At 43.4% G+C, this 14,209-nt stretch overlaps 1 protein-coding gene across 1 annotated transcript; it reads left to right on the top strand.

Annotated features, from left to right (window-relative positions):
- Window positions 1–1,348: 1,348 nt before the first annotated feature.
- NOL12 (nucleolar protein 12) lies at window positions 1,349–13,870 on the top strand. Its single transcript, XM_020787746.3, has 6 exons — window positions 1,349–1,526; window positions 2,803–2,908; window positions 5,014–5,062; window positions 7,310–7,452; window positions 10,298–10,392; window positions 13,114–13,870. The coding sequence occupies exons 1-6, from the start codon at window positions 1,447–1,449 to the stop codon at window positions 13,283–13,285; spliced, it is 645 nt and encodes a 214-aa protein (XP_020643405.2). The 5' UTR covers window positions 1,349–1,446; the 3' UTR covers window positions 13,286–13,870.
- Window positions 13,871–14,209: the final 339 nt, after the last annotated feature.

Below are 14,209 nucleotides of genomic sequence, written 5' to 3'. Positions count from 1 at the left end.
AGAACAGCGCTGAGTTATTTGTGAGGGACCTTTCCATCTTAAGGTAAATTTATAGCATAGGATGGCATGTGTAAAGTGGCAGCCATAAATGGATGGAAATAGCAAGATGGCTGTGTTAAGAGAAAAGTCCAAATGGCAAGGCCAATTTTTAAAAGGCAAGATATAAGCACTAAGCAGAAGCGAGAGGACTCACTAGATGAACTTCCAGAGATTATTCCATGCAATGTCCTCATTCTTTACAAAACAAGTGATATACTGTATTGTTGTTAGGATTTACACAAAAGCTTTGTTTTCATTGAGCTCCCTTTTCTTTTAAAAGCACCTTTACAAAAGTCACTTCATAAACGTAAGTTGCAATCCTATGCATATTTATTTGGAAATAAGCTTCATTGAGCACTATAGAAATGACTTTTAAGTAAACATGTATAGGGGTGCACTGTTTAGAACACCTTTTTGACTATAGGAAGCTACCTTATACTGAGTCAAAGTGTTGGTCCATTTAGCTCAGTATTGTCAGCCTAGATCTCCAGGTACTAACAGGCTCCTCCTTAACTTCCCAAACCAGGGTGTTCTGAACCATATAACGGACTCCTTTTGTGTGTAACGTGTGAATGTTGTTACTACTTTTTTAAAAAAAATTGTACTTCAATTCAATCGTCAATCCAAATGCAGATTTAAGCCAAGAAATCAGAAGACTTGGAAGGGGAGCTAAGAAGGAACTAGGAAACAACAAGTGCAAGGATGTATCACTGGAAACCAAGGGTAAGGATAATCTACTATGGTACAGTATTTCCAATTACTATGTATGATATGAAAGCTGGACAGAAGAAGAAAAAAAGCTGACAGGAAAGTGTAGCTTCATTTGAAATGCGGTGTTGGAGGAGGTTCGTGGATACCCGGATCACCAGAAAGACAAGTAACAGGGTTCTAACACGTCAAGATGAGAACTTTGAATGTACAGAGGGCTAAAATAATTAAGGGGGTGCGGAAGGCAGCCCTTAAAGTGCAGCTTTTCGATGAAGCTGGTCTATAAACATAACAGCAGCCAAATAAATATATTCGCGCTTAACATCAAGTTTGTATTTATGAGCTTGTCCAACTCCCCACAAAGCTTGCCGAAGAGTTCTGAAGAACTCAAAAGCTTGCTCCACATCGCGACATGTGGGGGCGGCCTCGTTTTCACAAGAGTCTGTTTCGATGCTCTGTCGAAAACTGGCATCAACTGCTGGAGGAAAAGAGGCCCTGCCCGGTACACTAAAAAAGCCAGGCGTCTTGGCCGATTTCTTTTAGTGACGGGATTAAAGCAGAAGGTTAAGCCGGAGGACGGCGCTGTTCCACCGAGGCGGAAGAGGCGGCGGCGGCGGCCCCTGCAGGCAGGATTCGGGGCCCTCCCCCTCGGACGCGCCGGAAGCCGAGCGCCCGACCTGTTTGGGGATCCCGGCAGGCATGGGCCGCAATAAGAACAAGCAGCGGCGGCAGGACGCCAAACTGCGGCGGGTCGTGACTTTTGACGAGGAAAGCCGACGGTGAGTAACGCGGGGGGGGGGAGGAACACGCGAGGAGGAGGAGCGGGGCCGGGTCGCGGGCACCGTTCAGCTTCCCCTCGGGGGGCGCCCCGGCAAGCCTGTCTCGTGGAGGCGATCCCGACTGTCCGGAAATGCTCCGAGACTGCGGGGAAGGCGGGAGCTTTCAGGGCAGGCACGGCTTGAGGACGGGCCCGTTCCCACGTGCAGTGGCTTGTACCATCAGGAGGGAGGAGTGGAGTGTGCAGTAACCTTGGGCCTCCAGATGTTCTTGGACTTCAACTCCCAGAAATCCTGGCCAGCAGAGGTGGTGGTGAAGGCTTCTGGGAGTTGTAGTCCAAGAACATGTGGAGGCCCAAGGTTGTGGGCCACTGCAGTAGGTGTCCAAATGCTGTGTAAGGGTGGATACACTGTTGTTGTTTTTAAAAAAGTTGTAAATAATAAACCCCAGAACTCTCTACGAAGGAGTGGCCCAACGCAGCAGGCGACGAGCTGCCCTAAGAGTTTTCCCCTTGATATCAAGGCTCTGAGTTGTTGCGAATCAGCCGAAGGGCCCATCTCAGCAAGGGACCCCCTGCTGCCCAAGTTCCTGGCCCGCCTCATCCTCTGTTCTTCTAGTGGTTCCTTTTCAGAGTAAGGGTCCTCCCAGTCCTTTGACTGTATAAGCTGAGACTGGTTCTGGGAACGGTGGTCCAAAATGTAATATTTCCAAGCCGTGATTCCTGTTTACCTGCGGCTACCTCGGAGACAACAGTGAGGAGCTGAAGGAGCCTCTTCGGTTTGTCTTGCTCTCCTCATCTAGGCAGTACAGATGGGCCCTGGAGGAAGAGCCCCAAAGGAATTGGCCTTCTTGACAATGGAAAGGAGGTTAAGTCCCTTAAAGAGGGATGCTTACAATGAGCATCTTGCCAAATATTCCCTCAAAACTACAGCAGAAAAAAACTATCTGCATGTCTGTCTGTTGGTTTAGCTGGGGACACTTTCAAAATGGCATTCCTCCTCCATCACACTTTAAAGTGGCAGTCTTTTCTACCATTGTTTTTTTTCTTCTGTGAAAACCAGTCCCTATAAAGATCGTTTCCATAAAAGTTGTACCACTGCACATGAACTTTTACAGGATATGTGGATTATGAGGGATGCCTATATATTGATTTTTTTTTTTTGGCAGACTGAAATGTAGAAGAATCACAATTTGTTCTAAGGCAAAATTGGCTGTAGCCAAGTCAACTGATATTAGCCCAGTATATCTAACTTGTTATGATATGTTTTCTTCTCCCAGCGAGTACTTGACTGGATTCCACAAGCGCAAGGTGGAAAGGAGGAAAATTGCTCTGGAGGAGATAAAGGTCAAGCTGAAGGAAGAGCAAAAGAGGATGAAGGATGAGGTACTTACACCTATGGGGTCTTTCTGAAAGTAGTGATTCTGCTGGTGGCCTGACAGGAGCAGGAAAGAGACAGGAACACACTTTGACTTTAAAAACATTCCAGATCTCCTCTTCATGCTTCAGACACAGATTGCAAAAGAAAAATGTTTCTTTTGGACACTCTAATACATCACCTTTGAAACCACAAGAAGAGTTGCTTTATTTGCAGCAGTGTCACTGGGGATAAAATAAATTAGGGGTTTCAGTCTTTAGATCTAGAGACAAGCTTCTCTCCCTGTTTTTCCATTTCAGGGCAAAATTTAATAATTTGTCAGAACTCTTTTAGTGTTCTTGGTGCTCTTATGAACAAATTATGTCTTCGTTTGATAGTCTTGTGTTGCATTTGAGTGTGATAACTTTGTATGACATTTAAAGAAGGATATGGATGGTTGCTTGGGAACTAGGAGTGAGACAGGGTAGCCGCCTGCTGAGCCAGACTCTGGGTCAAAATGGGTCAGTGATGTCAACATTGAGTGGTAGTGGATCTTCCCAGGTTTTGGGTCAAAAGTCTTTCCTAATGCTACCTGGAATTGCAGGTAATTGAAACAGACCATCTGCATACAACTGCACAACAGCTGTTCCCTAAACGAGGTGTTCTGCTAATTCATCCCTTACTCAGAAATGGCTTTGGTTGACTGGGTCCTTTACCCTGACACCCTGGCCTGAACCATCGTGGAAACGGAGACAGATAGCTTCACCTGATAGGCAAGGTCTGTCCTCAGAGGTGCAAGCTGAGAAATCATGAGTTCCTTGTAGGCAAACTACAAAAGGACAGTGAGTTCAGTTCTTGTACTGAAAACAGTGTCTTGGGATGAGTATGTGCTCAGAACAATCCTGTTGATTAATTTTAAATGTACAGTATATCTGCTCCCATCCCCATTCTCATTAGTTTGCAACTGGGTTTAGTTGGAAAATTAAGAAGATGGATTCCATAAGCGGCAGCAGTGCAGAATTATTGGAATTTCTCTGGAAGCATGGCATTCATCTAGAACGATGGTTCTCAGACTTGGGCAGTGCAACTCCCAGAGGTACTACTAGCTGTGCTGACTGGAGTTTCTGGGAGTTGCAGTCCCAGAATGTCTGAGGACCCAAAGTTGGGAACCACCGCTCTAGAAAACAGATAGGCAACTTTGGTTGAGCTGAGGGGGGGGGGACAATGACAGTTTTTCACTCCTTGAGGGCCAAATGGCCAGAAAAAGAAATGATTATTAATATAATCATAATCATAATCATCATAATCAACCTACAGAGTGACCAGACAGCTACTTCTGCTTTAGTTTTTTTTTTCCTTTGAGAGAGCCTTCTAGATCTGAGGGCAATTTGGAACACCTCAGATGCAGAAACTACTGCTCCAGAAGGCCAGTATGAGTAGAAAACCTGTTCTTCATCACCAAGAGGCATAAAAAGTGGAGTGGGAGGAGGGCTACCATGGACCACACTTTGCCCATATCTTCTCTTGAAGAAAGTTTGGAAATATGGGGTCCTCCCAATTATTTTTAAGATTGTAGCTCCCATGAGTAGCATCGCCGGTAATGAAGGAATCCTAGAAACTGAAGTCCAGCTACAGGTATACTGTATTTGGAGAGTCACACATTCCTCATTCCTCTAACAAGTTTAACGCTCAAATCATCTTTCTCAACTCATTCCAGATTGGTCTACTCTGCCTGCCCCATTGATTAAGTCAGAATTCCAAGCTTTTCCTTACATTTCATTTGAGAAAGCTTCCTTTTATTTATTCATTTTTCTTTTCCTTGTCTTTCCTACCCTGTTTTTGCCACTTTGTCCCATTCTAGATGTGCAACCTAATAATGTACATGCTTACTCCAAGGTAAGCTGTGCTACATGTAACTGCTCTTACTCCCAGATGTGTATACTGCTATTATGCCGTAATGTTGTATGACATGGAAAGCTCTGGAAGCTTCCCTTGTATTTATTACAGTTGGGCTTTGAAGTAAAGCAGTTCTCAAGATCAGGTAGTGGGTTTTTAATGATCTTCTCAATATGAACAAGCAAATTGGAAAGCACTCCACAGATTTAAGATCTTTGTATTTTTGCTTGTCTTTTAGAGGCACAAGGAGTACATGAAGATGTTGAAGGAGCGAGAAGAAGCCTTAGGTGAGGGACCCAGCTAAAAGTATAACCATTAAAATTGTCCAGGTTTTGTTATCCATGGAAGGTATGGAGTGAGTGGATGCAACGTGTGAGCAGTATTGAAATTTTCTGTGCTATTGTGAGATGGTGCACATCTTGTTTTAGATTCACAGACTGCAATCCTAAGCACATTATTAGATAAGTGATACACTGAACTGAGTGTAGCGTGGCTAAACACACACAAGGCTAGGCAGTGAATTATAAGCAGTTATGAGAGAAATGTAAGCCCTGTTAAAGCATTATTTGTCCTTTTAACCAGAATGTGAGGAGTGTTGTGAATGTTCATAAGAGAAAAAAAAATATTAAGGTAGGCACATGGGATGGTAGTCCCACAGAAAAGCATTTGAAGCAGTTGAAACAAATTACTGACCTTTACAGTATTTTAAAAAATTAACATTCTATTTATTTATTTATTTATTTATTTATTTATACATACATACATACCCCACCCATCTGGCCTATAAGGCCATTCTAGGGAGCTAGAGTGTTAGAAGGCACCTGAGAGAGAAGCAAAAAATATGTTTGCTCCACAGAGAGTAATGAAAAGAGGGAAAGTGAGACTGACAGATGGGGTTTGACTATTAGATTAACAAGAATCATAGGCGGAAGTAGCAGTCAGAGAATTATCTAAAGCAGAGGTCCCCAATCTGAGGCCCGGTGCCAGTCCGTGGCCTGAGCCCAACTTGGCCATGGAGAGAGACCTCCCTCCACACTGTCCCCCACACACAGCCTGTTCGCGCCTGCGTGCGAGCGCCCACTTGAGTGCTGCGCCGCCCTTTGCACATGCGCACAAGCGCAAGGGGTGCCCCGCCTTCCGCAGCCAGTCCGCGGGGCTAAAAAGGTTGGGGACCGCTGATCTAAAGGACAGACAGATGGTTCCTGGGTATTTAGATAGGTGGAAAGAGCTGATGTTTGGAGGATGCTAGGCTAACAGTTGGAACAAGCACACCAGCACCATCACCCTCTGTCATTGCTTTCCTCATGTGGCAGGTGATGTATCTGTACGGAAGTTATTTTAACGTGTGGAGGTTTTTAACACAATCCAGAATCTTAGCTGTCCAAGATTCTTGTTTATGTGGAAGCTTTTGTGCATACGTCTGCAGACGTAACTGCTTTCTGCTGGAGAAAAGCAATGATGAAGGGAGCAGAACTAGCACGCTCCTGTCCTCGCCTGCTGGCTAAACATGGTAATTGGAATGATAGGCTATTCAGTGCTCTTGACAAGCTTTGAGATCTGATGGGGAAATTCCCAGTGGTAGGGAAGCCTATTTAGATTCCTGCCAGAGTTCCTGCCACTGAAATTTGGTGGATCTGTGACACACACACACCCAATTCTTGGATGCAGAAAGGCACCCAAACCCTGAAGACTGGCAGAGCAGCACAGCTCCTTCCCTTCTGGAAAGGAAGGATAAAAATGCCAGAGGTGGGGATGGTTGGGTAGAATATATTTGTGTGCCACTGCAGGCAGATTTTGGGCAGTGGGTTCCTCATCCTAGTGGCAGTGGTGAATGAGGGTCATGAGGTCCACTAAAACACTCTGGGGACTTGTGGATGAGCAGTGTACTGCCCACTTTAGGAAGACACTTTAAGTTTATATTTGGTGCAGGCTGGATTGCGGGTAGGAGGGTTGGCGAAATGAAAAATTGGATTCCTAACAAGCTCAGTAGAAAGGATATTATGGTTCATGGGATTCTAGCTCTGAGGTGCTCATCACAGTGGCATGTATGTGAAGAAGCAGAAAGCAAGAGTAGCCTTTCTGAGAACTCAAAATGCTAGATTTTTTTTTAGTTCCATACTTCTAATCATTTGTTTAAAGAAACGTCTTTAATTGTTGTTTTGGGCTTTTTGGGCTCTTTGGCCATGTTCTGAAGGTTGTTCTTCCTAACATTTCGCCAGTCTCTGTGGCTGGCATCTTCTCTCCTCCTTATCACAACAATACACACTAATCACCCATCTCCTGAAAAGGACAAAAGCCTATCTAACAGCCATAAATACTCCACTCCCAAGCAAACTACACCAGAGCACAGAGTGCTGTCCTCTGAAGATGCCAGCCACAGAGACTGGTGAAACGTTAGGAAGAACAACCTTCAGAACATGGCCAAAGAGCCCGAAAAACCCTTAACAACCATTAGATCCCGGCCCTGAAAGCCTTTGCGAGTAAACTTCTTTAACTCTTGGAGTGTCAGATTGTTGCTTGTTTAATCTTTTCAGAGGAAGCTGATGAATTAGAACATCTGGTGACATCCTGCACAGAGTCTGTGAGCTATGACCACCCAGGCCACACAGTCACTGTTACCACCATCAGTGACCTGGACCTCTCAGGAGCGCGCCTGCTGGGGCTGAACACCCATGCGGTAATGCTTTCCCACTTGCTTTAGTGTATGGATCTTTGGTTCAATTCTTGTTTTTACCAGAAATATATTGGAGTATTTCTTGATTTAATTTTTCAGTGCAAAACATTTATGACCAAATGAAAGTTGGTGAAAGTTGGGTTCTTCCTTCATTTGCAGTCCTTGAATTTCACAACTTACCTTGCTAAGATAAGGGAAGACATCTCTTCAAGATGGCAAAAATGTCTCACTGGGTAGTTGTAGAGGACACAAGCTGGCAAACATAAGGTCAGCCCCACTGCAGAGGGACCAGACAGGAAGTAAATTCCAGGATTGCAAGCAGGCTAGTTGAAGAGTGGGTTCCAGCTAGTTTGTAACATCTCGGCTGGAATTTAGAACAGGCATGTCTTCTAGTGATATTTTATATTGTTTCATCCATGTAGAAATAAAGAGATAGCATGTTGTCTCGAGGAGTGTCCAACCCAGTGTTTAGTGCATAGAAGGCAATTGTTGGGTGCTAAGGGAATACAAAAATACACACTGAGATCACTTAACTTAAGCTCGATTTCAGTAGAAGAGGACAGAGTTGTGCAAAAACATTTGGATTTGAAAGAGGAGATCTCATTTTTCTACCTAGCCCAGTTGGGAAATATTTGACTTTATCCTCATCATCACTAAGGTATGCACGGGTGTTTTTATGGCCCCAGACACCCCCATTCACTACCACCACCTACAGATCCATGTGGCCAACATTTGACTACAGAAAGCTCCCTCCCTGAAAAAGTTTTTTTCTCTTCCCTTCAAGAAGGGAAACAGATACTCTGTCCTGCTAGTCTTCAGGGCTCTGACAATGTGTCTAGCCATTTCCGAATATACTTTCCCGTTTTGATATGAATAGCTTTGCAAGGCAATCCCTCTCCACCTTTTAGTACTATTAAGCAATGCAAATGAACTTGTAGTAAATTTCCATATTTATTTATTTATTTAACTTATATGCCGCCCACACTACCCGAAGGTCTCTGGGCAGCTTACAGCATTTAAAATACAATAAAAAGGCAAAATAAAAGGGCAAAATAATTAAAATGCAATTAAAATATATATTCTAAAAATTGCCATCAGACCTACAGCTGATATTATTTCAGTTAAAAGCCATTTGGAACAGGAAGGTTTTGACCTGGCGCCGAAATGTTATCAACATCGGCGCCAGACGAATCTCATATGAAGTGTCTCTTAGGAACACATTAGTTCTAGGTAAAAAGTAGCCTTCCAGATGTTACAGGGCTGTATCTTCCATTCTCCTGTACCATTGGCTATGCGGACTAGGGTTGATAGGAGTTGAAGTCCAATAACATCTGGAAGGCCATAAGTCGCCCAACCCTGCTTTAGTTTAACCCTAACCTCTCCTGAGTTCACAATGGGGAAATTAGAATTTGGTGTGTGCTCCATCTGTTCTTCTCCTGCGGAAGTCTTATGCTTAGCTTCTTCTGGCTTATATATAGCAAGGCTGGAGGGAGTCCAGTCTCTGTGCTGGGCCCTTGCTTGGGGAATTCACTTCCTTTTGGTACCTGCCAGATTGCCATGAGCTACTTACTTAGAGTGCAGAAAGCATAAACTATTCATTTAAAGTGGCTTTTGATCACAAGTAGAGCATTTGTGCACATTGTAAGTCTTTTGATCTTTATCTAAACATGTGACTTTGATAAAACAGGCATGTGTTAAACAGCAGAAATATTCTTTTTTGGACTGAAGGATCATCATAAAGACATGGCTTGAATCTATATATGTATATGTTGATTTTGTCTAATGTCCTATCCCTTCTCCAAGAAGCTTTCAGGTTCTCCATCTCTATCCTCATAGCAAACCTTTGGTATAAATAGGTGAGAGATAGTTACTGGGAGAAGGTCACTCAGTGAGCTTCATGGCTGGTTTGTGGATTTGAAACTGGAGCTCCCTGATTCTAGGCTGGCACACTAACTGCTATAATCTTCCTGTTTCTCATTAATTGTACAGTGCTATAAGGGCTAAAAAAATTTAGCATCCAAGATCTTGCTGCAGTGCCTAGAACAGGATTGTTAATGTAACAAGAGACACTCCTTTTTAATATGCCGTTTAATAATTTGTTCGGCAAAGGGATTTCTATTATATTTTGCAATCAGCTTTCTGGGTGCGGTAGCTTAGATTTGTATTCACTGGCCAGTAGTCTGACCAGAGGTGTCTAGTTGCAGACCACGCACTTTGCATACATAAAGTTTGAGACTGAGTTCCTGCCATCTCCAGCAAGGCAGGCAGAGATCGAGGGCCTGAAAGCAAAGAAAGCCACTATCAGGATAAAGCAACTTCATTTGTTCATATGCTAAAATATAGCGTACAAAACAAATGTTTCTTTGCTATTAATTGTATGGGTAAATTTGCAGTAGCTGGAAGTTTTAACAACAAAAATTGTTTGTTGTGTTGGAACAGGCTGCTTAACAGTTTCTGCTAGGAACAAACAACCCAAGTGCAGGGAACCTCTGACATTGGCTAGATGTGATCTGTGGGGACACCCCTTTTGGTTCACAAGCTACATCTACTCTTATCTCCCATTGGTGATTTGCAAATACTCACTCTACAAATACTCCACGTGAAACCTAGCTGTGCTTTGCAGTCTGGAAGGCTGTTGCATTGAAGCTTGTTTCTTATTTGTGCAGAGAATTAAGCTGTGCTTTGCTTTGTTAATGATAATGTCAACACTGATAAGAATTATACCTGGTCTCAAACACTTTGCTTTGGTCTTCCTTCTTGTCCCTGCCCACCGCTGGACAACTGGAATTTCAGCCCATGGTTAAGACTTCTCTGTGGTTTGGTAATGCTGTATGGGTTCATTTTTCAGGGAGAAGAAGATGGAATGATAAAAGAAGATGACGTCTCCCTCAAATCTGCTGGTACAGTTTCCAAGAAATCAAGATACCCTTTCCTGTCTCAGAGGTACAATGAAAAGTTAAATGTACACACTCAGCTAGGCCTAAGAACATCTTGCCAATCCTCTGAAAAAGCTTGCTGGATAGGATTGTTTTAGTGTTTGAAAAGAAGCCTTCCTTTTCCTCTTCTTAGTCTTTGAACACAAGCTGTTGTTAGGCACATACTTATGTGTGAACGGCTTTCAGACCTAGCTTATGCAGTCTTCCTAGTATGCTTTTGAAGGTCTCATTGGGTGTGACCAGAGCTCAGAAAAGTTACTTTTTTAGACCATAACTCCTAGATGTGCTGGCTGAGGGACTCTGAGATTTTTACGCAAATAACTTATCTAAGCTATGAGTTATACTCTGGTTGTGTACTCAACATTTAAATACAGTGGTGCCTCGCTTAACGAGCACACCGTATAACAACGAAATCGCATAGCGATCCGTTTTTTGGATCGCTAATGCGATCGCTCAATGTCATTTAGATAGGGCGAAAATCGCTTTACGAAGATCGGTAAGCGTTTCGCTTACCGATCTTCGCAAAACGAAGCCCGACAATCAGCTGTTCGGCAGACAAAATGGCCGCCGGAAGCTCCGTAATGGCCACGCGCAGTGTTTTTGCGCCCTCCCCTCGCTTAATGAGGGCGCGAAAATGGCTGCCAGCCATAGGAAACCTCGCTGAACGGTGAGTAAAGGAACCTTTTGGAACGCATTAAACGATGTTGAATGCGTTCCAATGGCTTTCCCTGTCCCGTTCAGCGATGTTTCGCTATAGCGAAGGTTAATCTGGAACGGATTAACCTCGCTATGTGAGGCACCACTGTAGTTTTATATACTCAGGATTCCTCACTGTCCCACAAGAGGGCAGCCTGTTTCCTATGCACAGTGTCTGCTGTTTCAGGAGGCAGTGTGAAAATTATGTTTTCAAACAGGTGTCCGGTGACTTATTATTATATACATTCTTATAAAGACTTCTTTCATCGTCCCACAGTATTTCCCCTGTTGCTCCTCATTGCTTTATTCCCCAGTCTCCTATTGCTAATTGCTGCCTGTGGTGTTTCCCAGGGAAATCCTATAGTAATTTCCCGATTGTGTGCTCTGATGGTCTGACTTTAGCCTGGGTAAGAGATACAAGTGCTTGTGCAGTGAAACACGCTTGATGGACCTTGTAATTGTGGAGGACCCTGGCGTGGCAGAAACTGCTGTTCAGTGGAAATGGGAAGGATGGAGGGTTATACAAGTTTGGTTATTCTGTGCATGGAGAAGAACTCACTAGATCTGAGTGGCTGAAATGGCTGGGGGATTTATAATTTGAAAAAAAAAATCTTGTGTTCTGAACTAGGTTGAATTGATAGGCCATTCCTGTAGTGACCTGACACCTACCAGTACTTTAATATACTCATTATTTAAGGCATTTTACATCTTATATTGCACTTATACTGCATTAGCTTTGTAGACTTCATTCATCTGCTGTCACTTTGTAACCATTTCGTTGCTGAAAACTTCTTTTCTGTGATTTGGGACTTCATAATAGTGTTTTATGTAGTTTGTTTTAAGCCCAATGAATTTCCCATAGAAATTTCCTTATAGAGTAGCATATATGTTGTATATGTAAATGAAATCTTAAAAGGGAAAAGAGGATTGATAATGTGGTTTCCTTTAGAGGGGAAAGTATGGAAGAATTCCAAAAGAGAGATGGTTTGTTCAAGGACATCTAATGTTTCATACTCACACTCTTCAAGGAATATGGAACAGCTTAGGTATCTTAGGAGCACAATGAAGGGCCGAGTACTGAGTCTAGAGCTTGGTGATATCCTTTTGGAAAGCATTTTTTCCATTGCTCACTACTGTGTTTGAAAAATAATTTGTCATTGCCTGTTTTAGTCATTCCAAAATGCTGTACTTGGTGCTCTATTCCTTACTATTTGGGGTTGGTCTTTTTTTTCTTTTTTATGGAAAGAAGCCTTACAACTGACAGGAAGATGGCATAAAATTTAACAAATTCCTCTGAAAGGTCTTCCAAAGTGCCTTGTGGAACTACTTTTTAAAATAAATTATATAGTGTTACTTGTTACAGCAGTGTTTCAAGTTACTTGTCATCAGTGTTACAGTTACTTGTTTCAACTTGTTACTTCACTTTTGAAACTTAACTTCATTATGTCCTTATTGCCAATTCACAAAGTACATTGCAGGTAACAACAGCATTGTTTGTAGTTCATTATTTCTAAGCTCTGACTGAGTCAAGCTGATACGGTCTTCTAACCAAGAACGTGTGACCTTCTGCAAAGCGGTTGGACTCTCATCAGTCCCAGCCAGCCTGCTCAATAGTCAGAGTTGATGAGAATTGAAGTCCAGCAGCCTATGAAGACCCACAGGCTCCCCATCTCTTATCCAGTCCAGTACTACCCAGCCTGGCAGTCGGTCTCAAGCAGGAAACATCTTCCCCAAATCCTTGCAGAGGCTAGGGATCGAATCTGGGGCTGTCAGTCTGCAAGCTGTGTGCTCAGCCACTTGAGTTATGCCCACTTCCAGGTGGTCTCCCACCCAGGCAGCTTATGAGGCCAGATCTGCTTAACTGCAGCTAAATAGAAGTGTGTCATGTGCCTTCCAAACAGAAAAAGAAGCCAAGTGTGACTTGGAGGTGTGGGGGGAGCAAGGCACAAAGTCAGGGATGAAGATTTAGAAAGCAAGGACTGGAAACTGGCTTGGATTGAAAGTGTATTCTTTTCTTCTTTCTGCTTTCCAGAATCTCTTCACTTACTGCTTCACTGCATTCCCGGAGCCAGAAAAGGACAAAAGGAAAGCAGACCAGAGGCAGTCGAGGCGTTAACAAAAGAGCCCCCAAACCAAGCACGGGGCGAACGAGCAAGGCACAGCGCCGGAAGATGACAGGCAAAGGGAGTCGTGCCCAAGAATGAGGGGCAAGCTGAAGTCAAGCTTGTGGGCTTGTAGAGGACTGTTAATTAATGAACTCTGACTTAACAATGAAAGCCTATTTTTGAATGAGTGACAAGGTTTGCCCTGCTGGGGGCTGCAGAGAAGGTGTAGAACTTGCTTGAAATAATCCAGGTGCCCACAAATGCAGCACCTGTGAAATCCTTGTGATGCACAGGCTAGGCAGGTGTGAGTCTGTTTAGAGCCATGGCTGAGGGTGGCGGGAGGTTGCCAGTATTAAATTGTCACATCATACCATGGGGAGGAGGGGTGCTGATTTAGATTCGTGTTCTGGCTCTTACCTCTCCTTGTGGAGCCCTCCTGCAGAGTTCAAGCATCCTCTCTGGGAGCTCTGGAGCTAAGCCCACAAGTGGTTGAGCACAGAGACAAAAGGCAGCACCTCATCTCTTTGTAATTCTCTTTTTATATATTTATAAATGTGTCTTTTGGAAAAAAGACTGTGCTTTTGTTTCTCATGGATCTTTTTGCCTTTGAGCAGGGAAAATTAATTCTTATGGTTTGTCCTGTATATACACAGCATTTTTGACTAAAGACGCTTTGCAACCTTTGTTCTGTTTCACCCTCCCTAAGGAACATATTGGACGGCTGCTGTTTCCTCTTGGAAATGGAAACTAAGGGCACTTCCAGGCAAGTGTCTCTGAGTATCAGCAATTACACACCATTTATAGCTACATTTCTCCAAAAGACTTAACATGTAGCCGTGTTAATCTGTATAAGCATAGCAACAAGAAACGAAAAGCAAAAAAAAAAGCAAAAAAAAAAACAACAAACGATTCTGAGGCACCTTAAAGACTAACTGCTATATTTCAATGTATCGCTGTTTTGTCTTTTTCTTGATGAAATTTCTGTGCTAAGAAAAAAGATGGCAGGAGTGACAGGAAAGCTTG

This window comes from Pogona vitticeps, chromosome 5 (genome assembly GCF_051106095.1).
Source record: "Pogona vitticeps strain Pit_001003342236 chromosome 5, PviZW2.1, whole genome shotgun sequence".
NCBI classification, from domain to species: domain Eukaryota; kingdom Metazoa; phylum Chordata; class Lepidosauria; order Squamata; family Agamidae; genus Pogona; species Pogona vitticeps.
The sequence above is the reverse complement of the archived record's forward strand: the minus strand, read 5'-3'. Positions and strand labels throughout refer to the sequence as shown.

Bases quoted from the DNA above. Each gene is read 5' to 3' on its own strand.
- NOL12 (XM_020787746.3), top strand. From the start codon at position 1,447: ATGGGCCGCAATAAGAACAAGCAGCGGCGGCAGGACGCCAAACTGCGG. The intron at 1,527-2,802 runs GTGAGTAACGCG...TTCTTCTCCCAG, and splicing joins TTTGACGAGGAAAGCCGACG to CGAGTACTTGACTGGATTCC. The intron at 2,909-5,013 runs GTACTTACACCT...CTTGTCTTTTAG, and splicing joins AAAAGAGGATGAAGGATGAG to AGGCACAAGGAGTACATGAA.